This window comes from Camelus ferus, chromosome 7 (assembly GCF_009834535.1).
Source record: "Camelus ferus isolate YT-003-E chromosome 7, BCGSAC_Cfer_1.0, whole genome shotgun sequence".
Lineage (NCBI taxonomy): Eukaryota > Metazoa > Chordata > Mammalia > Artiodactyla > Camelidae > Camelus > Camelus ferus.
The window spans coordinates 30,273,956-30,301,771 of record NC_045702.1 but is presented as its reverse complement, the minus strand read 5'-3'; the positions used below and the strand labels follow the sequence as shown (position 1 = coordinate 30,301,771).

Sequence of the window (27,816 nt, the reverse complement as noted above, 5' to 3'; positions counted from 1 at the left end):
TCATAACATGCTCTAACATTAACATTAGGATGGCAAAAATAGTTCCATGAATTAATTGACTCTTACATAACATCTGCAAAAATATATCTTTCAGAGCCTGTGGCTTGCCTATTCCTCATTTTTAGAATGCCAATTATTCTCTTTTAAATTTAACTTCTTTCACTCATGATTAATTAAGATATTAAGCTATTTTTCTTAATATAAATGAAAGGTAAATGATAGTTTTAAAATGTAGTTTCATTCTGAAGATTTTCCTAACTAGAAGTTCCATACTAAAGAGGGGTGCTCTACATTGATGTTAGTACCCCAACTCCCTCCTACCCCTTGCAGAATTCAAAAAAACTTATTTGCTTCATTCCAAACCCCTTCATCTCCCCAGCCCAGTATGTCAAACTATATATTTCTCTCTCTATTTCTAGCTAGTCACATTACGGGCATTTCCTAAAATAATGATGCCACATTTAGGACCAGGGAAATTGAAAAAGGCCAACTTCAAAGGACCATTCAATTGTTCTTGTTCTCATTTTTTAAGAGTTTGAATATTTCTTTATGATTACCCTCTCCACTGTTTCCCAAGCTGTAATGCTATAAGACACAACAAAATCATTGTCCTGCATGAATTGTTAGCAAATACAGGGTGACAATATCAATACTTCAAGAAAGTTGGATTTTACCTTTAGGGATCAGATTCTAGAAGAATGATAATCCAGCATTCCACAGGAAAGAGAGAAAGCAGAATGTTATGCCAACTCATGATTTTAAACTTCCCTCCCCTATTTATAAGCTACTAGTAAACTGCTTGCACTGAAATAGATTGGAACCTATATAATTATGTAATTTATGCCTCTACATTTGCTTCCTCAGATCTCACAAGATATTCTACTGACATATTCCTTTCTGGATCTATGGGTGAGATAGTCCTGAATCTGCCAAATGTTGTAAAAGAAATGAAGTGACACTCTTGAAGCAGTAACAATAATATTTGAGCTATTTTCCATTGCTAAATTAATTAAGTATCTAGCTTAATTGCCACTATTTGGACCATCACTGGGAATTTTTATAGTAAAACACTTTGCTACATGATACACCATCAGTTACAGGTCAAGGAAGAGAAGGCATCCCAGCCAATGTTAAAACTTCCATACCTCCAACTCACACCTCTGGGTCTCAAATTTTATAACAATAAAACTGTTCTTAAAATACATTTATTCAGCATGAGTTGTATTTAAAATGGTGTTAAAGACTGTACTAGACCATTTCATATATCACAAGAAATTATTTCTCTTTTAAAGGACTGTTTCAGGTGAAAATTAAAAAAATAAAAATTGTTACATTAATATGAAGGCCCTGCAAAACATGTATCCTATCAAAATAGAATGTCTAAAGTGCTAAAAAATATTGACAAGATTGCCTGTGATATATCCCTCTCTCCATATGTAAACTTAAATTGTATAAAATAAAAGACCATACTTTTATATTCCTTCACTATTTCTCCGAAGTACATAGGTTTTTGATCCATGAGCTACAAGACTGCTTTCAGGTTGAACTTCAAATATTATCAGATATACCTCCTTTTCTACAAATTCTGTTCTCAGCAAATTCTGTACATTCCATTGCCCTTCGTTTCTTACAGCACCCTTTCCAATCTAGTAATGGTTTCAGAAGTAGGTGAGGTGGAAAGTATCTTTGAGAACATTTTTAAGTTCTTTCCCAATGAGAGAAAGAAAAACAGAACCTGTTTTGAACTTATAATGTTGATTTTTAAAATATAAGTGAGAATCTTAACATTTAAAGTTACTTTTCATCTTAGCCAGTTGTTCCAGATAACTGAAATATGTATGCATTTAGTATCTTCAGTTAAAATATGAATAATAAAAACATATATAATATATATGTATATATGTATGTAATATATGTATACACACACAGAGAAACAGAAATAGAGAGATGGAAGTGGGAAGGGAGGGAGAAATGGGACAGATAGAGAAATTTATTAATTAAGCACAAGGATTTTGGACATAGTCAATCTTGGGTCCAAGTCTCAGTTGTTGCAACTAATGATTGTACAAACTTGGAAAAGTTTAAATGTGAATGTTTAGCCAACTATAAATTTGTCACACCACAGTGAATTATCACCAGATCAATATTTCATTATGACTTTGGTGTGTATTTACTTAAATCTATAGTAACTGGAAACCATCTCTATCCTTTGAACCTAGAATTACTCTGTAGTATTTATCACAGAGAAGCCTGAAGCATATTTGATGAATAGTAAATATCATACCTGGTCCTGAAAATATGGTACATAAAAAGTAGTAAAGAAGTAACATTGGAAAGGTGGGAATGAGCTATATTGTTTAATGCCTTGAATACAAGGGTGAAGAGTATACATTTATTTGGAAGAGTAGCCAATAAAACTTTTTAGCAGAAGAACGATGCACCTGGACCTCTACTTCAGGAATGTAACGTGTCAGAAATATGCAAGATGGTAAGAGGGGGTTGCCTCTTAAGCAAGAAGGCCATTTAAAACTTTTTGCAGTGGCCTGAGCAAGAGGTGAGCCAAAAGTGTTTATTAAACTACCACCAGGCACCTATCACCATCATTGATGTTGAAGGGGATATACTGATGAAATATATACATTAGCCCTATAGGTTAAAAAAAAAATAATCAAGTGAACTGAGGAATATGGACATACATATATTTTAAAACTCTGATAGAAGGCAGCTATGACTACTCTTAAAATAGAAATTCAAATGATGATTTAGGAGAACATATATTAATTCCTGCTGAAGATGAAAAAGACTAAGGAAAGTATTTCTGAAGAAGGGCTATTAAAGCTGGGCCTTGAAGTAGGTAGCTGTCAACCATTAGCTACAGGGGAAAGATACACACAAATAAGAATGTATGGAGAACCTGATTTTGAAATGAAAGAGTAAATCCTTCCCTCTGTTCTACTAGCCAGTATTCACAGAACTTTCAGGGAATACCTGTGTCAAGGTTTCGATCACATAAATCCAGCCCTCTGGGAAACCCTCTGAGGTTAGGACCAGCATGGCTTCCCTCAGATATCAAGGATGCTGGTCTTCAAAATGAGGTCTCACCACTGGGGTGGAAGTAGAAAACACTAGAATTTTTTACCACTGTTTATTTTTTTTCCGCAAAGATAAAAGGATAAAACTATTTTATCTGCAAAATATGTTAGTACACTGTTATAAGTATACATTTTAAAATGTAATAAGACATACATAATTTGCAGGTGCTTAGAAAATGTTTTACCAATAGTCACCCAACATTAAAAAAGGCTATTCCAGCAATCTGAACTGTGGACTTAAAAGAGAATACACAGAAAATACTCTGTCTTCCAAGACTTTATGCATAAAAAATCCTCTAGGAAAATTTATTATATAGATCAGAATTGTGTGAAGAAGACTGAATAATACAGTGACAAATAGTGTTAGCATCAAAGTGATCTTTCTAAAGTCTTACAGATTAAACTATACAGAGCTTTCAATTGCTGCAAAACCTATTAAATGATGTAAGATCCTAAATAAAAATAAATACTGTGTAAATGGTGAAATAAGTGATTGGTCCTGCCTTTCACATAAAAGCTTAGGATTATGTTTTCCTCCAATTTGCTTTTCCCTCAGGTCATCACTAACAGGAGAGTCTTAAAATAGGAAATTCATAAACATTTGTAATGTCTCTGCCATTAGAAAATCTATTATTTATATACAAAAGCTTTCCATGAGAGAATAAAAACAGACTCAAGATTCTATATAAACAAAGATATCTGGCTTCCAAATGGATGTCAAAATTGACTGAGTTGCATTCTAAATGGAGAAACACCTTCAACATGAATTTTTTTAAATAAAAATAAAAATAAACAAGAACGCTAATCCTTTAACCCAATATACAAAATCATATCATCCAAGACTGAAAATGTGCCTCACTCCAAAATGCTCTTTTTATAAACATGTCTGTTTAGTTTTATAGAAAAAATTTGTCCAGTTGCACATACCATTGAAAAAAGAACTTCATAACTTCACTTAAAAAAAGCAATTGGACACATATATTCATCCCCATTAACCATTAAGCTAAACTGGCCCAAATGAATTTCTGAAACAAAATAGCTTCTAGGCTAGAATCTTGATGCCAACTTTAGCCTGGAGCAAATCTTTACACTGACAGTGTTTGCTCTGGAAAGTGGTGTTTTAATGGAAACACTGTCAGACCTTTGTCTCCAGTAGAGCTACTGGACCCATAAAGACATAATTTAAACTTCCAAACATAGGGGCCTTTTTTACCTACTAATTGTCCTTTCAGAGATCAGATCTCATCCCAATGTCTCCAATGAATTGCCCTGTGAACTCACATTGCCCTAGGTTCAAGTGGAAAGAATAAATGGCAGAAGTTAGACATTACGGTTTGGTTCTTACACTTTTCTTCCTGTAATACTAGTTACAACTTGAACTTCACCTAACTGACAAAGCCCGCAGAATCTATTCAATTAGCTTTAATAGGATTAAAACACAGCCTTGAAACTGCAGATTTTAATAGACAAAAATCTTGGCAAATACATCTTTCATGTATCCCACTAATTCTAAAATAAATATGTTCCCTGAGGCACAATAAGCATAATTAGATATTTTAGCAAGTTACTTTTTACGTAAAGTATTTTTCCCATTATGGTGAAGTTTTAAAACCAAAGTTTAAAAAGAAAGATTGATGTGTGTGTGTGTGTGTGTGTGTGTGTGTGTGTGTGTGTGAATTAAAGTTTTACTCAATATACACTCTTTTTTGGCAGCATTCCTCTGACCTAAAATCAGGGCTATGGCTAAAGGAGATACTTACTACATAAATAACTTTAATTAATTTGAGTTAGGCAATCTCCACTGAGTAAACAAGGCAGATTTCCATGATCACTACTGCTATCCTTCCCCATATTTTTTTAAATGTAGGAAATACAGGTCACTCCAGTAGTCACTGAGTAATTGCCAAATTGGCTATTTAAGTCCAAAAAGTACATTACAAAGTGAGTATGATCGTTATTAGATAATCAGCCAACTTCCATAAATTCTACAAACAAAAAGCAAGTTAGATTAACAAATAGCCCCACCAAATTCCCTTACAGCAATTTAAACCAGTCCTAAGAAAGAACAGATTAACCATTCTTAACAAAGGTAAAAGAATCTACATCCCTTTCATTGGCTCATTTATTCAACCAATTAACATTTACTGAGTACCTCTTGGGTTAATACATCAACAGAAGAATACTTTGAAGTTTCAAAGAAAGCGGTAGACTTGGGCCTTGTCCTCTAGGGAAGGTTTCCTAGTAAGAGACTATATGTGACATCCATGAAACCATGGGAAGAGGATACATGAACTCTGCAGTATTGTCTATAGACAATACATGTTTAAAAACTGTAAAGTAAAAGAGACATCTACAGGTACAGTTCATACAAGAGGCTTCATTTTTGTTTTTAAGGCAAAAGAAAATTTCTCAAGGACACGTATGTGAGGAAGAGAGATTATAAAGGCACAAGGCAACAAAATGAGCAAAAAAGGGCTCTAGCAAGAAAAATAAAGAATGCAGAATTTGAGGCTTTGATTCTGAAGATTAAATTTACCTAATCTACAATTTAATACATGACTTATCCTGCTACATGGTTTTAAAGCAGGTTTTGCTGTTGGTTTTTGTTTTATTGCTTAATTTTATTGCTTTGTCATTTTGCTCTTACCAAATGTATGTTCTCTTTGTGATTTCATGTTTCATACTCTTTTTCTTCACATCTGTTTATGCCTAAAATAATCCCTCACTTTTTATAGGAAAACCCCTACCTTTATTCCAAATACAATTTAATTGATTTCTGAAGCTCTTATAGTGAAACAACATCTAAGTGGATGCTAGGAAAATAGATGCATAGGTAGACAAACCTGAGAAAGAATGCAAGCTCTAAAAGTTTGTTACAGACATAACCCCATTCAGAAAAAAATCAGAATCATTAATGTAGTTATGTTCACTTATTTTGAGTTTTTGAGATACCAAATTTTTAAAGGTGGTTGCAAAATACAGGGTTTTGTTTCATTTTCTATTTTTCCCAAGCTGTACAATTTGAGAGAATTTATTATAAAAATGAGTGTGTGTTTACAAAAATAAACGCCACAAGAAATATTTAAATGGATCAGGAACACATATAAAAACCACAGAGACAGTTTGGGGACCAATAAAATAATATATACAGTAGTTTTAAAAACATTGAGATAAAAAGGAATATAAATACTCTTGATTCCTGAGAGTGAAATTATAAACACTACAGAGAATTTGCCCCAACATCTGGTAATCTGAACACTTTTACAAAAATCAGAATTGGTTTGAAGTCAGATGGGTAAGACCAACTGCTGCTAATGTGATTACTTTTTTCTCATTATGCTGAGGACTAGAGTAGACTTCAGGTTTTAGCTTCCCATAAGCACTATCATGTCATGATAAATGTATTAAAATAAAAAATTAGACTACATTTTTTATTGGGATGCAGTAGCTTTCTAGATTACCAAACTTGTGGATGGTTTTCCTCTACTCTTATTTTTTATTCAGTGGTCAATTTACTGTTCATTATTATAATAGCACCAGTCTTATAGTATGAGCTCACCACACCTAACCTTTATGCTGTAAATTGAAGTTAAATTGCTAACTCCCTTCAGATGCTAATTAAACTGACTATCACTTATTTTATGTAGCACATGGTGCTTTAAATATATATGCCTGGGATACCCAGCAGATGAATTGCTACTTATAGATACTAATAATGAGGATGTTGGTTATTTTTTCAACTTTAATTAACAGGTGTAATACCCACTTGCAAAGATATCATTAAATTGTATCCAAGATTCACAGAATTTATAATACAGAGTTGGTTACTCAATATTCCTTTTAGAGGTTGACCTTTTCAAAATGCAGTTTAATATTTAACCATAAAACCACTGAATTTTCAAAACTTTGTTGCCTTAGCTCACCTCAAAACTTGTTTTCCCTGTGAAGTGCTTCTGTTTTATTGAAATGAAAAACATTTCACTAATGTCACTATACCAATTTCAAAGACAAAATAAAAGAAAGTGTGTGGCTTCTGGTTTGTGGTCCAAATGTAAGAGCTTAGAAGTAGCCACTCCATCCTAAAAGCAAGCAAAAAAACTGAATTACCTGAAAAATCAATTCTTTTTAGGTCCATCATAAAAATGAGGTCATGGGGCAAACTCTTGCCCCTCAAATTGGAGAGACAGACAGAGAATCACCACTAACTCAAGCAGAAATCCATAAGCAGAAACCTCCTTGGGAACCAGTAGCATGGAACCTATGGCTTGCTGGAAGCCTAGTGAGAACAACACTGAGAGTTAAAAGCTCTAAGGTATCCAGACATTTGTGGCCTCCCACTTTCATTCGTTTTACCTCTAGGAGCTCTACCACGTTCTCACAATGAATAATCAGAGAAAAATTCCCTTCTGCTTCTGTCAAAGGGAGAGGGGATAGCAGCCATTTTAAAATATACGAGAGCATTCTGTTATTCTTAGCTTAACAAGACCTCCTCTCAGAAGAAACTATTTTACCAGATCCTAACCTACTGGGAAAAGGAAATATACAACTTCAGACCCACCTAGCCATCCTGTCCCACCTAGGGTATGTGGGAGTGGGGATTAAGAAGGTGTGCAGTTCACAGTCCAGAGGTTTAGGCTCACCAAAAGACTAGCACCTAATCACAGACTATAGAATGTTTCCCTTACTCTCACAACTTATCATTATATTGCTTAAGACCTTTATATAGCAGATTCCTTCATGCAATATATCACGTCCACCTTTCAAGAAAAAAAAATATAAAAAAGGTGAAAAACACAGTTTGAGGAGATTGAACAAGTGTGGGAACCAGAATCAAATATGGCAGGGATGTTGGAATTATAAGATTAGGAATTTTAAAAAAAACTGTGATTAATATGCTAAGAGCTTTAGTAGGAAAAGACAGCACGTAAGAACAGATAGATAATGTAAATAGAAAGGTGTAAATTCTAAAAAAGAATTTTTAACATGTTAGAGAGAAAAAAAACATTGTAATAGTGGGAGGAGGCCAAGATGGTGGAGTAGTAGGACGCACAGAGCTCACCCTCTCCCACAGATACACCAAGACTCACATCTACGGACCCACTCAGCCAACCAGAGCACCTGCGGAACTCCGACAGAACATTGTCCTCTTCAAAAGACACAGACGCCAAAAATCTGGTAGGAAAAAGGGGGGAAAAAAAGGAAGATGAAAAGGCAAAACAGTGCGGGACCGGTCCGGGGAGGGAGCGGCAAAGGAGGACTGGCGCTCGTTTGGTGGGTCTCCCCCTCTCCAAAGGAGAGGCCAGCGGGACTGAGGGGGAAGCTTCTGAGGCTCGGATCTGTACGGAGCAGCCCTTGACCGACAGAACTGGGTTGAACGGGCACAGAGGGTCCCTGCGACACCCAGCCCGAGACCCGAGCCGGGAGGTGGGGGCCAGGACAGGCCGCCCAAGCTGGGCGGAGGACGGGGATGGCTGCGCTGAGGCAGCCCCGGGGGGCTGCAGGGGGCTACACAATGTGGATGAGTGGGTGCACAGGGCAAAACAACTTGGGCCCTTCATGAAACAGCACAGCTGATGTGCCCTGGGGAGAAGGGTGCATACCCCTATCTCTGAAAACCCAGGGAAGGTTTTCAGAGAGGAGAGGCGGGGCTCAAGCGCAGCCGCCATATCCTCTGGCGCTTGGCACCCAGATGGGGGCAGGGGCGAAACCTGAGTCCGTGCCTGGGGGCTTGGCAGCCTCGGAGGCCAGACAGCGACTTGTTTGCAGCCCGAATCAGACAGGAGCCTTCCGCCCTGTGCCTCGCAAAGTTTGTGCCACCAGAACAAACAAGGAGCTGAGTTTGGACACGGAGCAGGGGCAGGACTGTTCCGCAGTCTTCCCGGGCTCGCCTGCGGAGCGCCGACCTGGGGCGGAGCGTGCAGCAGCGCGGAGCTATTGGCGCTGGGAGGCCGCGGGTGGCCCCTAGCCTTTTCCGGCAGGAATGCTGTGCTGGGAGGGGGCGCGATCAGCTTGCCGACAGGCACTTGGAGCAGCACAGACGAGGGCGCCAACGGAGGGCCCTTAGGAAACAACAAGCGGAGCTCGGGAAAAAACAAGCCGAGCTCGCGAAACAGGGTGAAGACAGAAAGACTTCTCATTAAGAGCACACAGTCTCTAGGAGAACACCCCCTCCCCTTTTTATTTATTTATTTATTTTATCTGTTTTTGCCTGTTGTCTTTTCTGTTTCCTTTTTGATTTTTGCTTTTTAAACAGTTGTATATCCTCCCAGTTTTGGTCCCTTTTGAATTTTTCTTTTAAAATGGTATTGTTGTTATTTTGAAAGATCCACGTCGTGTCATTTCTCTCTCTCTTGATTTTGATCGCCTGTTGTTGATTGTACACAGGTTTCAAATGTGTTTTTTTCCTCTTTTGTCCTATTTTGGAGCTTTTTGGGAGACGTCTCAAACCGATTGCTGTTCTGCTTCAACTTACTCTTCAGTTATTCATTGGACGCTGTTTTCAGGCCTGTTTCCCCTCCCCTTCTTCGGAATTCTCTCTTTATCATGTCTTTTTTTTTTTTTGGCGGTTCTGTTTTTTATTACCTTTTTGGATTTCTAATTTCTGGACGGTTGTGTGTACTTCAAGTTTTGATTCCTTTTGGGTTTTTCTCTTAAAGTAGTTATATTGTTGTTTTTTAAAGAGAATCCACTTGATTGCATTTTCACTTCTTTTGGGTTTGATCTCCTGTTGTTGATTGTAAACGGGTTTCAGATGTCATTATTTGATCTTTTTTCCTTTTTTCTTTATTTTTTTGAAGGTTTTTAAAAAGATCTCAATTTGAATGCTAGTCTAATTCAAATTGCTCTTCTATAATTGACTATGCACTATTTTCAGGCTTTTTTTCCCCTCCCTTCTCTTAAAATTATCTCTTTATCTTTTTATTTTTTTATTTGTTCTATTTTCTATTACCTTTTTAATTTCTACTTTCTAAACAATTGTATATGCTTCTAGTTTTAATTCCTTTTTAAATTTTTCTGTTAAAGTAGTTATATTACAGAATAGATAACTGATACTCCATAAACCACAGTGCCAGAGAGGTATGAGCAAGATGAAGAAGCAGAGAAACCATTCCCACTTAAAAGAACAAGAGAAATCCCCTGAAAGAACGATCAATGAAATAGACATCGATAGCCTACTAGATCAAGATTTCAAAAAAGGAGTGATCAAAGTACTGAAGGAACTAAAAGAGATAGTTTAGAGATACAAAATATGTCATAAATGAAATTGAAGCTATAAAGAAAAACCAAGTAGAATTGGTAAACTCATTGGTTGAGATGAGAGCTGATCTAAAGGCTGTGCAAAGCCAACTAGATAATGCAGAGGAACAAATTAGTGACCTAGAAGACAGGACAATAGAAAGCACCCAAACAGAAGAGCTACAAGATAAACAAATAAAAACAAATGAAAATAGCACAAGGGACCTATAGGATAATATAAAGCGTGCCAATCTTCGCATAATAGGGGTCCCAGAAGGGGAAGAAAGATCCAAGGGGATTGAAAAGGTTTTTGAAGAAATCATGCCTGAAAACTTCCCAAACTTAAAGAAGGAATCAGATATCCAAGTACAGGAAGCTCAGAGGGTCCCAAACAGGAAGAACCCAAGTAGACCCACACCAAGACATCATAATCAAGATGGCCAGAGTCAAGGATAAAGAAATGATCCTAAAGGCAGCAAGAGAAAAGCAAAGAGTGAGTTACAAGGGAACCCCCATAAAGCTCTTGGCTGATTTCTCTACACAAACACTACAGGCCAGAAGGGAGTGGCAAGATATATTCAAAGTCCTGAATTAAAAAAGGATGCAGCCTAAGATACTTTATCCAGCAAGGCTATCCTTTAGGATAGAAGGAGAGAGAAAGAATTTCACAGACAAGAAAAGCTACAAGAGTTTAGCAACACTAAACCCATGCTAAAAGAAATACTGGAAGGTCTACTCTAAATAGAAAAGCAGCAGGATGCTACAGAAATGAGAAACTCACAACTGGAAAGGTGATAACTCATGAATTACAAATAAAATAAACATGAAATTATAAAAGAAGACATACAAATCATTGAGAGTGGGAGAGGGAGGCAGGAAAATACAGAATTTTTTTTTCTTTCTTTTTAAAATTTTTTCTTCTTGGTAGGATGGGTTTGAGATAATGTTACTATCAGTTTAATAAAAACAGTTACAGTAATGGGCCAATAGACTTACAAAAAAGGGTAACCACAAGCCAAAAACTTACAAGGGAGTCACAAAAAATAAATAAAATCCATGATAACACAAAGGAAAATTACCAAACCATAAAAGGAAGAAGAAAGGAACAAAGAGGAAATACCAAATCAACTGCAAAGGTAAGTTCAAAATGGCAATAAATACACATCTATCATTAATTACTGTAAATGTTAATGGACTAAATGCTCCAGTCAAAAGACACAGAGTGGCAGACTGGATAATAAAGCAAGAACCTTCAATATGCTGCATACAAGAGACCCACTTTAGGGAGAAGGACACATATAGATTGAGAGTGAAAGGATGGAAAAGGATATTCCATGCAAATGGAAAAGCCAAAAAAGCAGGTGTTGCAGTACTGATTTCAGACAAAATAGACTTTAAAACAAAGGCCATAAAGAAAGATAAAATAGGACATTTTATAATGATTAAAGGAGTGATATTACACTCGTTAATATATATGCACCCAATATAGGAGCACCTAAGTACATAAAACAATGACTAACAGAGATAAAGGGGGAAACTGATGAGAATACAATCATTGTTGGAGATTTTAACACTGCATTAACATCACTAGACAGATCTTCCAGACAGAAAATAAATAAGGCAACAGAGAAATTAAATAATACAATAGAAAAATTAGATTTGGTGGATATTTTCAGAGCATTACACCCCCCCCCCCAAAATAGGATATTCATTCTTTTCAAGTGCACATGGAACATTTTCCAGGATTGATCATGTACTTGGGCACAAAAGAAACCTCAGCAATTTTAAGAAGATAGAAATTATCTCAAGCATCTTTACTGACCACAATGCCGTGAAACTAGAAATCAACAACAGAGAAACAAAGGAGAACAAAAGGAAGGCATGGAGATTAAACAATATGTTATTAAAAAACCAATGGGTCAATGAGGAAATCAAAGCTGAAATTAAAAAATACCTTGAGACAAATGAAAATGAAAGCACAACCACACAAAATTTATGGGACACAGCAAAGGCAGTGCTAACAGGGAAGTTTATAGCGAAACAGGCCTTCCTCATAAAAGAAGAACAATCTCAAATAAACAATTTAACCCACCAGCTGAATGAACAAGAAAAAGAAGAACAAAAATCCCCAAAAGGCAGCAGAAGGAAGGAGATTATAAAGATTAGGGAGGAAATAAATAAAATACAGGTTAAAAAGACCATAGAAAAAAAATCTCTCAAACCAAAAGCTGGTTTTTTGAAAAAGTAAATAAAATTGACAAACCTCTGGCCAAACTCACAAAGAAGAAAAAAGAGAGAACACAAAGTAGCAAAATAAGAAAGGAGAATGGAGAAATTACAACAAATAAGATAGAAATACAAAATATCGTACGAGAATATTATGAAAAACTATATGGAACCAAACTGGATAACCTAGAGGAGATGGACAAGTTTCTGGAAACATACTGTCCACCAATACTGCATCAAGAAGAAACTGACCGCTTGAATAAACCAATCACTAGAAATGAAATCGAATTAGCAATAAAAAACCTCCCTACAAATAAAAGTCCAGGACCAGACAGCTTCACCGGGGAATTCTACCAGACATACAAAGAAGAACTCATACCAGTCCTTCTCAAACTCTTCCAGAAGACTGAAAAGGAGGGAATACTCCCAAACTCATTCAATGAAGCCACCATCACCCTGATACCAAAACCAGGCAAAGACACTACCAAAAAAAGAGAATTATAGGCCAATATCACTGATGAACATAGATGCCAAAATCCTCACCAAAATATTAGCAAATAGAATCCAACAACACATAAAAAAGATTATACATCATGAGGGTTCATCCCAGGGACACAAGCATGGTTCAACATACGCAAATCAATGTAATACATCACATCAACAAGAGAAAGGACAAAAACCACATGATCATCTCAATCGATGCAGAAAAAGCATTTGATAAAATTCAACAGCCATTTATGATAAAAACTCTCACCAAAGTGGGTATAGAGGGAACACACCTATATATGACAAACTTACAGCCAGCATAGTGCTCAGCAGTGAAAAACTCAAAACCTTCCCACTAAAATCTTGGACAAGACAAGGCTGCCTGCTATCACCACTCTTATTCAACATAGTCTTGGAAGTCCTAGCCACAGCAATCAGGCAAGAGAGAGAAATAAAAGGGATCCAAATTGGAAAAGAAGAGGTAAAAGTGTCACTATATGCAGATGACATGATACTATATATAGAAAACCCTAAAATGTCCACACAAAAACTACTAGAACTAATCGAAGAATTCAGCAACATAGTCGGTTACACAATTAACGTACAAAAGTCAGTTGCATTTCTTTACAGTAATGATGAGTCAACAGGAAAAGAAAGTAAAGAAACAATCCCCTTTAAAATAGCACCCAAAGTAATAAAATATCTAGGAATAAATCTGACCAAGGAGGTGAAAGACTTATACATGGAGAACTATAAAACATTGATTAAGGAAATTAAAGAAGACTTAAAAAAATGGAAAGATATCCCATGCTCCTGGATTGGAAGAATCAATATTGTTAAAATGGTCATATTACCCAAGGCAATCTACAGATTTAATGCAATCCCTATCAAATTACCCAGGACACATTTCACAGAACTAGAACAATTCAAGACAAGATACAATAAACCTCCTAGAAGAAAACATAGGCAAAACATATCTCATATACATCTCAAAAATGTTCTCCTAGGGCAGTCTACCCAAGCAATAAAAATAAAAGCAAGAATAAACAAATGGGACCTAATGAAACTTACAAGCTTCTGTACAGCAAAGGAAACTATAAGTAAAACAAAATGACAACCTATGGAATGGGAGAAAATTTTTGCAAATGAAGAAATTGATGAAGGCTTGATCTCCAGAATATATAAGCAGCTCATATGACTTAATAAGAAAAAAACAAACAACCCAATCCAAAAATGGGCAGAAGACCTAAAAAAGCAATTCTCCAAGAAAGAAATATAAATGATCAATAGACACATGAAAAAATGCTCAATATCACTAATTATCTGAGAAATGCAAATCAAAACTACAATGAGGTATCACTTCACACCAGTCAGAATGGCCATCATTCAAAAATCCACAAATGACAAATGCTGGAGAGGCTGTGGAGAAAAGGGAACCCTCCTACACTGCTGGTGGGAATGTAGTTTGGTGCAGCCACTGTAGAAAACAGTATGGAGATTCCTCAAAAGACTAGGAATAGACTTACCATATGACCCTGGAATCCTGCTCCTGGGCATATATCCAGAAGGAACCCTACTTCAAAAAGACACCTGCATCCCAATGTTCATAGCAGCACTATTTACAATAGCCAAGACATGGAAACAGCCTAAATGTCTATCAACAGATGACTGGATAAAGAAGAGGTGGTATATTTATACAATGGAATACTATTCAGCCATAAAAACTGACAACATAATGCCATTTGCAGCAACATGGATATCCCTGGAGAATGTCATTTTAAGTGAAGTAAGCCAGAAAGGGAAAGAAAAATACCATATGAGATCGCTCATATGTGGAGTCAGAAAAAAAAAAAAACATAAATACAAAACAGAAACAGACTCATAGACATAGAATACAAACTTGTGGTTACCAAGGGGGCAGGGTGTGGGAAGGGACAGACAGGGATTTCAAAATTTGTAGATACTGACAGGCATATGCAGAATAGATAAATAAGATTACACGGTATAGTACAGGGAAATATATACAAGATCTTGTGGTAGCTCACAGCGAAAAAAAATGTGGCCATGAATATATGTATGTTCATGTATAACTGAAAAATTGTTCTCTACACTGGAATTTGATGCAACATTGTAAAATGACTATAACTCAAAAAAAAAAAAAAAAAAGAGAAAGATACAGGTTACCAATATCAGAAATGAAATAGGGACATCATAAAGTTCTGATGGATGTTAAAAAGTTAATAAAGGAATATTATAACCAACTAGGTGCTCACAAATTTGGTAACCTAGATTAAATTGACCAACTTCTTGAAAGACATTATTTTCCAAAACTCACATGATCTAAATAGACCTACATCTATTAAATAAATTGAATCAATAATGAATAACCTTCCAAAACAGAAAGCACTAGGCCCAGATGGGCTCGTTAGTGAATTCTACCAAATATTTAAGGAAGAAATTATACCAATTCTCTACAATCTCTCCCAGAATACAGAAACAGAAAGACTATTTCCTAACTCATTATATTAGGCCACCATTACCCAAAGACAATACAAGAAAAGAAAACTACATACAAATATCCCTTATGAACATAGATGAAAACTTATTCAACAAAGTATTAGCAAATTGAATCCAACAATGCATAAAAATAATTATATACCATGACAAAGTGGGATTTAACCCAGTTATTCAAGGCTGGTTCAACATCTGAATATTAGTTAATATAATTCATCACTTTAAGCTAAAGAAGAAAAATCACATCATCATATTAATGGATGCAAAAAAGCACTTGATGAAATGCAAAACCCATTCATTACAAAAAAAAAAAAAAAACAACTTTCAGCAAACTAGGAATAAAGAGAAATTTCCTCAACTTGATGAAGAACATGTACAAAGAACCTACAGCTAACACCATACTTAATGGTGAGAAACTTGAACCTTTCTCACTAAGATGAAGAACAAACAAAGGATGTCCCCTTTTACAAGTGCTTTACAGCATCCTCGTAGAACCCCTAGCAAATACAATAAGACAAGAAAAGAAAATTAAAATATACAGATTCGAAAGGAAGAAATAAAACTTTGTTCAGATGATATAACTGTAGAAAATCTGAGAGGATATTTAATTTAAAAAAAGCACCTAACTGTCTTCCAAAAGAGCTGAACCATCTTGCATTCCCACCAGAAATTAGTAAGAATTCCTGTTGCTCCACATCCTCATCACTATTTGGTACTGTCAGTGTTTTAGATTTTGGCCATTCTAATAGGTATGTAGCGGTATCTCGTTGTTTTAATCTGAAATTTCCTAATTATATATGCTATTGAGCATCTTTTCATATGATTAACTGACATTCGTATATCTTCTTTGGTGAGGTCCCTGTTCAGAATTTTTGCCCAGTTTTAAATTGGGTCTTTGTTTTTCATTGTTGAGTTTTATGAGTTCTTTCTTCATGAATTTTAAAAATCACATTTGATGGTTTAAATGAAAGTTAAAATACCATTTGGTGTGTGCTCTAAGTATGTAGAAAAACTAATTAAGAAAATTTTATTTTAAAAGTGGGCAGTAAACAGATCTAAATGGAAGTCAGTTTTCTATACTTTACTCAGAAGTTGTAAAATGTTAATACTAGTAGACTGTGATGTATGTAGATTGTGATGGTAGACATACGTATATTTTAATAACTAGAGCCACCACTAAAAAAACTATAAAATAACATATGCTCAAAAAAATCATAAATAAAGAGAATGAAACTTAAAAACATTCTAGTAATCCACAGAAGAGAAAAGAAAAGGAAACAGAAAATGATAAACAGAGGAAACAAATAGAAAACAAATCATAAAATAGAAGACTTAACCCCTAATATATCAATAATTGCATTAATTATAATTGTTCTAAATATGTTAATTAAATGACAGAAATTAGTAGGCTGAATAAAAATGATTAAATTATATGATGACTACAGGAAACTTCCTTCAAACATAATGATATAGGCAGATGGAAAGGATAGAAAAAAGATATACTACGCAAATTTTAATTTTTTAAAAAAGCAAGAATAGCTCTATTAATGTCATGTAGAGTAGACTTCCGAGCAAAAACACTCTTACCAACAAAGAAGGATATTACATAATAATGAAAAGGTCAATATACCAAGAAGACATAATGATCCTACAGTGTGTATGGACCAAGCAACAGAGCATCATAATACATGAAACAGGAACCAATAGAACTGAAAGGAAAAGTAGAGAAATACTCAGTTTTAATTGAAGATTTCAATTATATACCCTATAACTGTTAAAGAAATCAAATCTGTAAATTAAAAACTTACAAAAAATTATCTCTAAGCCCAGGTGGCTTCAACTGAGGAATCTGCCAAACATTAAATAAGAATTGGCACCAACTCTACATAATCTCTTCCGGGTAATAACAGAAATCAACATTTTCCAACTTTTTTTATGAGGTCAGTATTATCCTAATACTCAAGTCAGACAAAAACAAGAAAGAAAGAGAGGGAGAGAGGAGAGGAAGGGAAGGAGGAGAGAAGGAAAGGAAGGAAACTACAGATAAATATCTTTCATGGACTTAAATGCAAAAATCTTCACCATACTGATTCTAGCAATGTATAAAAAGGGTTCTTACAGATAATACCAAAACACAACCCATAAAAGAAATAATTGATAAACTGGATTTTATTAAAGTTTTTTTTTTTTTTTTTTTGCTCTGTGAAAGATCTCATTAAAAAGGTAAAAAGAAAAACTATGGCCTCAGAGAAAATATTTGCAAATTGCATATCTGACAAATGACTTATATCTAAAATGTAATAGAAAGAGGATAGATGAAGTAAGGAATTAGTTTCACTGATCTTTACATCATTTACGCAGTTCCCTTGCATATTTCCCTGCACAATATTCTAGTAATGGCTATACTGTATTTAGTAATCAGGAAGGTAAGATTTTGACAACTGATAATCCTGGATAGCAATACGTGATAGATTATTATAGTTAGAGCGCTCAAAAACATCACACTTCTTTCTATGGACTCCATTGCATAGTTTTTCCCCACATTGACTCTGGGCTTAATCATATTGGCTTGACCAATGAGATATCATGCAGAACAGAAGTTTAAAATAATTTTCACATTAAGATTGTTCCCGTTTCTTCCTGCTTTTAAAACCCTGCTACGAATGAAGAAGCTGAGTTATCCTACTAGAGACAAATGGTCCAGTAGATAACCAACAACCAAACTTTTGAGTGAGGATAGTCACCAGATAATATGCAGAATGAGCAGCAAAGGAACCACTAAAATAAACTGCCCATATTGTTGACCCAGAGAATCGTAACGAGGTAAAATAGTTGTTTTAGGTCACTAATTTTCATAGTTGTAAGCATTGCCACAACACATTAACAGATACAGCTTATTATTACTAAATATTTAAATCCTACTTAAACATGAACTTAAATAAATAGGTTGATTCAATTATGTAATTGAGTACTTTCATTTCAACTCTAATTTTGAAAGCCTTTCATAATTATACCTTCTAATTTTTGAATCTGAAGTTGGTCGTGGTGTTCTGAGAGTCACTGAAGAAAGTAACAGCATCAATGTAGATGGCTTGGGAAATTGAATTGTGTGAATTTATTCAGAACCTACCTTACAATGTATTTTTAATTTGACAATAATGATTTTGGCTTCAAGTTCTGCCTGCCTTCTGAACATCAAATGGCTAAAAATCAGTAACTTTAGAGTTTACTCAAAACCAATTAATAAAAATTTTACTAGTTATACCTTTATACAAAGATTCAAGTATTGAACCATTTTGGACTGCAGACTTTTTCAAATCATCTTTTGAAATGGCGTAAAGAAGAAGAACCAATTACCAAACATGGGGATCAACACAAAAAAAAATTAAAATGTTCATCTGTCATTGTAATTTTGCCAAATAATGTTATTAAGACTAATTTATGGAATTATTATTCAAGCTATTATTTAGGTCAATCTAGTAAGCACATTAATATGAAAAACATCTCATTTTTTACCATCTTAGCTACAATAAACTTTAAAATATGCCAGTCTTCATGCTTTAGGGCATAATTTTGTTACCAGCTGGGGTCAGGAAGAAATTTTCCCCATAGTGTAGTATTGCCAATTACCATAGGTGTAGAGAGAACGAGAGAAAGAGTCAGGGGGTTACATGGCCCTCTAAAGCATCTGGTATTGGATGCTTTCTGAGTGAGAAATCAGGATAAGATGAAACAGTCAATTGTTCCTGTATGTCAATTCCGATATTCCTATGAGCTCCCAATATGACATTGCTGCCACAAGGGAGGGATTTCCTACAGAACAGATGTCACTTACAGTATTATGTGGGCTATCTATCTCAACAAATAATTGCTTGGCACTTCTGCCCTATGGCAAGGGTCTGAAAATATGTTAGGGTGGGAACACACTATACAAGCAGATGGGCATAGATAAAAGAAAGAGCAAGAGCATACTGAGTCTGAAATGCATGTGTAAAAGCCAGATGGGGGTACTGAAGCACATGTCTTTCCTTATCTTCAGCAACTAAAGCCCAAGATCAGAAATTTCCAGTTATTAGTTATTTAGAAGTTCTATTCTAAAATTTCTTTGGATGAATATGTGTTACATAAGGCTCCATTTTATTGAAACAAAGAAACCTTGCCTTTTTAATATAAACTGCAATTTCCATTTGAAATGAATGCTTTTTGCTTAAGGCCTGAAATTGATATGAGACTCCCAACACCAGTGCCCCCTACTTCCACCCTTCCCCCCCAAAAATGAAAAAGGAAAAAACTAGGCTGGGATAAGAGGAGGGACACAAAGACTGACAATGAATGACAAAGTACAATTGAGATGGGACTTGCCTGAGAGAGACAGCAAGAGAGGGAAAAAGGTTCTTTTAAAATATCAATAAGAGAATCAAAGAAAGCAAGATCCTTTTTCTGATAAAAGGGGAAAAGTTAATAACAGTGAAGAAAGAAGGCAATTGCAATATGTTCCAACTGTAATGGAAGAAAAGAAGATGAAGGTAGAATCAGAAAGTAACCATTTTAAATAAGTTTAACATATTTGTAGTTTTCACAATTCAAGGATCAAAGTTTTAAAAGTATTTAAACTATTTGCCTCAATAGCAGACCTGATTGACTAAATAATTGGTTGGAGAAAGAGAGTCCTCCTCTTGGTTTTGTTCACAAGAACCAGCAAAGGAATTTTTACTTTTAAAATAGCATTGACTCCAGAAAAAACCTTGGGGTTGGGGGTGGGGAACAATAATGAATATATTGTAAGTTATTAACAAGCATTAAGTGATATCTGGAATGGAATTTGGAATGGAAATGTATACTATTCCTACTTTTCTCAATTATTCGTGTTTGAGATTTCACCCACAGGGTTAGTTACCACATCTAGACACCATGATTTATCTAGTAGAAGCTACTAGAAATAATTAGCATCTATATATCTGGGCTTACACATTTAAAACATAATTTAAAATGATGATAGCTGTGTTGACACTAAAAATTAGCAAAACAAAGTTACAGGTTGAGTATATACTATTTTAAAACTCTAATGAATTTTTTTTTTGGTTAATCCCTATGATGCATTTTCAAGTAGCTATGAGAAATTTGAAGATTTCTTGAAATTTGAAGTCATAATGATTTGAAGTCATCGTAATTTATTCAAAGCCTCAAAAAAAAGACATACAAGGAAAAGTTGAAAATGGACAACAGTCTTCACATTTATGGAGGGAGATTATAAAGTGAAAGGTGACCAATTTTCCATGTTTCAAGATAAGTAAAAGGAAATTAGGCTAAAATTATAGACCAATCATAGTGAAGAAGAACATTAATAATATAACTACCATGGATGCCACAATATATTACCCAAAAGGTTATGTAATTCTCTCTGCTTCATTACTTAAAATCAAGACAGGCCCTGAAAAGCAGGTTATTGATTAATAAGAATCACAGTGCCAGACTGTCTTATACTCGAGGTCTCTAAGGGAATAGGTGACTCCCACTCTTGTCCCCTTTGGCTTCAGTGAGCCATTTGCCTCCATTAGTAAGCTTTTGAGCTATAAAGACATTTCACAGGGTGTTAGACACTACTAGTCTCAAGTGTATAATAAGTATTCAGACAACACAATGGGGATTAGATGCCTTTAGTCTTCTTGATTATGAAGTTGGTCATAATTTGGATGAACTTACCTTAAACCACAGCTACCATTTCAGTTCATCCATTATTCATTATCAGATAGTAGTAACATTTGCTCAGGGCCAACCATGCATTCTCATATTTATAACAAAAGGGAACTTCTTGGAAAAAATGTCCTCACTCTGATTAAAACACCTTTTTATAGACAGTGTATAATAGTTCTCACTTTATGTTTTTCAGCTCTACAGCTTCTATAATTTCTATTCCTTTTATCAACACTAGAGACAAAGGGGCTTTTAAAGTATGTTAGGTATAATATACAGGCCACTTGACATAATTTCTTTTTTAAGCTTGGGTTTTCTTTTTGAAAAAAGCAAAGGTTTTAAAAGGTTTTTGAAATAGACAGCTTCAAAAGTTTGTTCAGCGTAAATGTAAATGAAATTTGTGTCTGGAGAAAATGACCAAATCCTACAGGTTATTTAACAAATTTCAAATACTCAAAGTACAACTAGAAAGTGGGGTCTAAGCATGGAAGATTGAGCAACTGATTCTGTGATTCGATTTTTGGTCTTTTACTCTTCTCTCTTGTTCTCTAAGTTTTACCTCAGTATCTGAGTTAACATCCTTGATATATACCTCTTGTGGATTTCTCCTTTTCTGTATTCCAACTCCTTTCCCTGCAGACCTCCTGCCCTATGACTCCAGAGAAAAGTAAAGACAAATGACAACCCTGGAGAAATGAAGATGTGGGAAGTTCTTGGCAGACCAAGAAGAAGTAATATGTTTCCACCAAAAAATATTTATAGAAAGAGGTCAAAGGGAGACAAGACAATAGATATGAAAGTCCTAATTCCCTGTTCTGGGAAAAAACCATCTTTGTGTATGGAGTAGAGAGTTTCCAAAAGGACAAAGACCCCATTAGAGGGAAGAAGAAACATGAACAAGAGGGATTTTGCTCTATTTTCCATTTATGACTTTAGCTTAATGGGCAAAATTAGACAAAGCCCCTCTACCCTGCAGATGTGATTTAACAAATATAATCAATCAGAGTGTTAACTGGTAGAGAATTAACTAAGGCAACAAGAACAGGTACCATGATGGCCTGTGTTAATGAGCCACAAACTGGGATGGCTGCCTGGCTATACTAATTTCTGGAACCATGTTTGTAAAGCATCCCCTCTGCCATTCTAATTACATACTATTTCTTCTATCTCTCCCTACAGCCACAAAAGTGAATACCTGACCAATAAACACTATCATAGCACCACTATCACCTTAATGACCAGGCTAAGGGCTGGAAATGTGATCCTAGGAAATCTGGAATTTTTCATACTGGAGCTGAATAACATAAGCTCCTGTTTTCCTGGGTGACAGGTTGTAAGGATGTGAGCCTTGAGGGAATGAAGCCCACGCAGTGTGCTGCAAGGAGTTGCTGGTCTAAAAACAAAGACAATATGCAAAGAAATAGACACTTCCTAATGGTATTCGAAGTCCTGGTTCCAGTCACCCCTGATATCAGCTATCCTTCCTAGTAATAGGAGTCAAGAAATTCTCTTTGTGACTTAATCTACTTCCAAGTGGGTTGTTCTTACTGGAAATCAACCGAGTCCTCACTAACAAAGCTAATGAGAAAGTGGTAAACCCCAACCAGATGGATAAATGATAACTGCTAACATTGTGATGGCATAGAACAATAACATTTTTGCTAATTGTGCAATTTTGAGCTAATTTCTTAAAATCTCTGAATCTCAGTTTATTATCTGGAAAATGGGGCTTACAGTTACTCTACTAGATTATTGAAAAATTAAAAATAATGTTGCAATGTATTAGTGTGATGGCTTTCCATGGCACTTCTTAACAAGGGCTAAAAATTTATATTTCTGATAATAAGGATATGAGGATAATGATGATGATGACCCTGAAAAGACAAAGATTATAGAACTCAGACATGACTAAATATGACTGATATAGCTAGTCCTGGAGAATTGGTGTAGCAGTAATTTTAGGCTCAACTCAAATGCCTCCAGAATAATAAAGGCTTCCATGACTTCATCAAACCCATGTACAATTACTCGGCAACACACCTATGGTTCAGAGTCTTTCTTTCATTGTATTTATTCATTTACCCTTCTACATTATAAAACCTACATAGCAAGGTCTCTCTTTATCATATCTGTACCCTATAATTATAGCTCAGGAACTTGGTCAGAAGTAGCTGCTAGAAATAGTAAATTAAACTGAACTCCAGAAGTTTACTGGGAGTGAGAAGAAATTTATTCCTATCTTTTCTCTATCATTTACTCACGTGTTCCCTTAAATAAACCACTAGCCTTAGGGTCATATACTCACTGTATTGGTCTTCAAAGTTAGATACTCTAACCTCCTACTCCAGTGCAAAAATCCCATCTAAAATACATTTGCTACCTTTGTACACTCAGATAGACCCTTTGCAAAAAGCAATCTCCAATCTAACTACTTTTTGACATAATTATTCTCTCTCACATTGAACAACTCAACAAAGCAAAGCTTTAAAAGGCCCCAAATCAGAGTCAGCAATAGAGACCCAGAATTCTAACTCAAAAACGTCAGCCTTTCTATACACTACAGCCCTTACTTGTGTATTAAAGACTTGGAATGTCTTTAGAAAGCTTATCATTCTTAATAATCTTCCTACTCCTATGGCACACCTCACTGATTGGTTCAGATAGTCAAATGAGATGATATAAAACTTCTCGGGGAGTACAAAATGCTCCGACATATCAAGTTGTATTTGTATCTTAATGATGGTGTCGACTATAATGATAATAGGATGCTTTGTTGCTCTAATATTTACATGCTATTTAATGAATCACGTGTTGGGAATTGAGAGGACACTCTGGATTTTTATCCTTATTTTCTCTTCAACTTTTGAGTATAATTAAAATGTAAGAATTAAATAGTAGATGATTACCTACTATATTTACTTAGAAATTATGGAGATATATATATATCCACACACACACACACACAGACATATACCTTGGAAAAAGATGGTAATTGACTTGAAGAAATTTCTGGTCTTACTGGGAAAAGTCTCTGAAACATTGGTTTGTATGAATATTCATATGAAACTGTGTGTGCTGGGCCCTGGCTTCCTGGCTAAGTTGAAGCCTCCTCTCCTTTTCTAATTGTCCTTTCAGGTGAAATTGGAGTCCAGTTAAAGCTTGTAACATATTTTTCTTCTTTTCTTTTCACTATTGATGGATTTAAAAAAAAAAAAAAAAAAGGACCTCTGCAAAAAACTTGCAAAGAATTATTTTCTTTTATCACTTGAGATTACATGTTGTAAAATAAATCTAGTAAATGATAGAGGAAGCATCTGAAATAGGAAAACAAACTCATTCTTTAATGGCTATGATTCACCCATAAAGATACAGTTCTTAATGTTTCAAGTTTAAAAAAAAAAAAGATGAGAAGAAACAGTTGGCATTCAGCTAACAATTGTGTTTGGAGATTTGTGCCTGACTTTGTTATTCTGAGCAAAGCCAGGTGCCAGTCTCTTGGGATTATGTACAAAGGCAAGAAAAAAAGTGGACATGTACAAACCTCAAAGGTGACTGCTGGGTTAATAAAACAGTCTGTTTTCTGTTCACCCACTCTTGCTCTCAGTGTGCAAGTATATTAAAATATGTCAAAAGGAAAACCATTCGCTGTGCAAAAATAATTCAACTACAAGTCACAGTTTCCAGCTGCTGGAGTGCCTTAGTGCATTTAAGTGCACTAACAAGTGACCCATACATCTCCCTGGATGAAAGTTGTGTCCTCATTAAAGGAGAAACAAACACAAAATAAGAACAACTGTCACATAGTAAAACAGACCACAATAGATGCTGCATTTCCCCACTCTGTTTCTGACTTGAGCTATTACAGACTGAAGAGCAGTGCTGTCCTAGAAGTCACCTCTTAAAAAGCCATGAAAGTAAAACAAGGAAGCTGCTAGAAGAACTGAATGTGTAGCTAATGGCCATTCATATTAGTGTTCAATGTATCTGGAAAAACATCTTTTTCTCTCTAGTCTCTGTAAAATCTCTCACCAAATTAAACATTGTAATAATGTGAAGTGGCTAGATTAAACAGATGCACCCCAGGGAATTTAGAATTGATGTTCTAATTTATATCTTTAAATAACCCCTCTTAGATAAACTCTGGCTTAAGAATTTATAAGATATTCATACCAACCTTTGCTTTTCTGATTTTTCTCTAGAAAACTATATCATTGATATGAATCTGCAAAAAAATAAAGATAAAAAAGAGGTTAATGTTGTTCAATCTAATAATACTGTTTTTGTTTGATTAATATGTTGCACATTAAGGCAAAACAAACATTGGATGCTCAATGTGATAGTTCTGGTCTTCAGCACAGCAGGATATATGTTTAAAAACATATGTGATCAAAAGTAGATAATAATCTGGAACAATAAGGGAACGACATTGGAGAAAATATAACTAATTACAAAATGTGGTACCAGCAATGGTTTCAAAGCTATGTAAAGTGTTCCTCTTGTATACAGGGACCTCTTTGTTCAGCTGTTTTCATAGCAGTTACCAGACATTATTGCAATTGCCAATTTACTCTGTTGTGCCTCCCATACTAGAATGCAAGCTCCTCAAAGGCAAGATTTCTTATGTGTCATTTTTTATGCTGTTGGAACCCCCATCTCATATAATCCCTGGCACATAATAGGAATTCAAAAATTATTGATTGGTTGGGTGGTTAACTGACTAAATATAGTTGTGCTTTTGACAGTCTGTGTTTCACTTTGAACTACCAACCCTTTTCTGGAAGACAGCAGAAGAACTGTAAAGAGAAGGTGGATCTAGGAAGACATCAACAATTTCTGTGACAAATTACAGCCCAGAAACAATGGAGATACACATAGAAAAGCAGAGCTACTCAACTCTGAACTATGCTTTAAACTTACGTATATAGAACAATCATTAAAATGAAATTGAAGCCCAATATAAGAGGAAAGGTAATAAGGGATAAGCAAACCAATCCAAGAGAACTAAATTATCCAGGCCTAAAACAATTATGTAAGCTTGGAACAAGAAAAGTATTTGAGGAACCCAAATTAATGATAAGAATAACTCATTAAAAATGGGAAATGATCTATTTGGATACCAAGAAGTAGTGGGCTTGATTTTTAGCCCCCATGAAATTCTAAACAGAATATCGAACAGCTAGTCTAGGAAGTCATGAAAAATAAAGTGTAATTCACTAAGAGATAGTATTGTATGAAGTCAAAAGAATATTGTATGAAAACAAAATCCAGGGTTCATGTTCTACATGTGTACCCTGGTTACTTTTGTGATTTCTTCTTTTCCCTGTTTGTTGTGAGATGAATTGTGTCCTCCTCTAAAATCTGTTGAACCTGTAAATATGACCTTATTTGGAAATAGGGTCTTTGCAGATGTAATTAAGTTACAAGTTAAGATGAGGTCATACTGGAGGAGGGTGAGTCCTTAGTCTATATGTCTGGTGTCCTGAAAGGAAGTGGAGAAGAGACATAGAGAACACAGGCAGACATGGAAGAACACGGTGTGATGATGGAGGCAGAGACTGGAATTGTGCCAAGAGAGAAGCATGGAACTCTGACTCTCAGCCTCCCAAAAAGCATCACTCCTGCTGACACCTTGATTTTGCACTTCTGGGCCCCAGTACTGTGAGAAAATAAATTTCTGTGTTTTTAAGTGACCAAGTTTTTGGTAATTTGCTGTAACAACCCTACTTAACTAGTATGCCATTCTATAGAATGAAATTAGTGACAAATCTTCATAAAGTGCTTGTCAGGAAGATTATATAGTTTAACATCAGCAATTCTTAATTTCAGCAAAGCATTTCACAAAGTTTCTTGCAATGTGTTCAACAATAAAATAAATTTATGTGAGCTCAATTATTAGTTAGGATCACAGTTGTTAAAACTATCATTCTCAAAGAGCTGATTAATAATTCAGCATGAATCTACTTTTTCCCCAAATTTTCATTTATCGGTATATTGAAAATAGTTCTCAGGCCTTGAACCTCTATATTTTAGGGCCCTTGGAGATAAATGGACAGATGTTGGGAAACTGATCTTGAGTAATATTTGTAGTGGTGGACATAGAACCTTCATTCACCTGTTGCTTTTAATACATTAACAACACTTAGAGAAATTCACAGAATGGAAGCTACTCAAATATAAGAAAAAATAAGTTGGGAGAAATAACATTCACTAAAAGACAAAATCAATAATTAAAATTAAGTTCTTATTATTTTAATGATTATTATTTAATAATAATTTTTATAGTATGATTTAATCATTATTAATAACAATTTAATAATTTGAATCCTAACAGTACTTATACATAATAGATACTCAATAAATTACTATTATTATTAATAGTGTAATACTCTAGAATAATGAGTCTAACTCACTAAGGTGGAAAATACAATATTTCATTTGAATTCCAAATTTAAATAGATGTCAAGTGGGAAATATATAGGTTCATCATAAATTCATATAAAATAGACATGGAGATTTCAGTTGACGAAAGTCTTAATGTGTCCAATCAGTGTTTTTCTGGCCTCTAAAA

At 35.0% G+C, this 27,816-nt stretch overlaps 1 protein-coding gene across 1 annotated transcript in view; it reads right to left on the bottom strand.

The window, feature by feature from the left end:
* The window catches only part of TFEC (transcription factor EC), a 132,846-nt gene extending 108,401 nt beyond the window's left edge, over positions 1–24,445 (bottom strand). The window contains 2 exon segments of the mRNA XM_032483645.1: positions 24,223–24,305; positions 24,308–24,445. Coding sequence (XP_032339536.1) covers positions 24,223–24,305; positions 24,308–24,416 — 192 coding nt within the window. The 5' untranslated portion in view covers positions 24,417–24,445.
* Between the last annotated feature and the right edge of the window lie 3,371 nt (positions 24,446–27,816).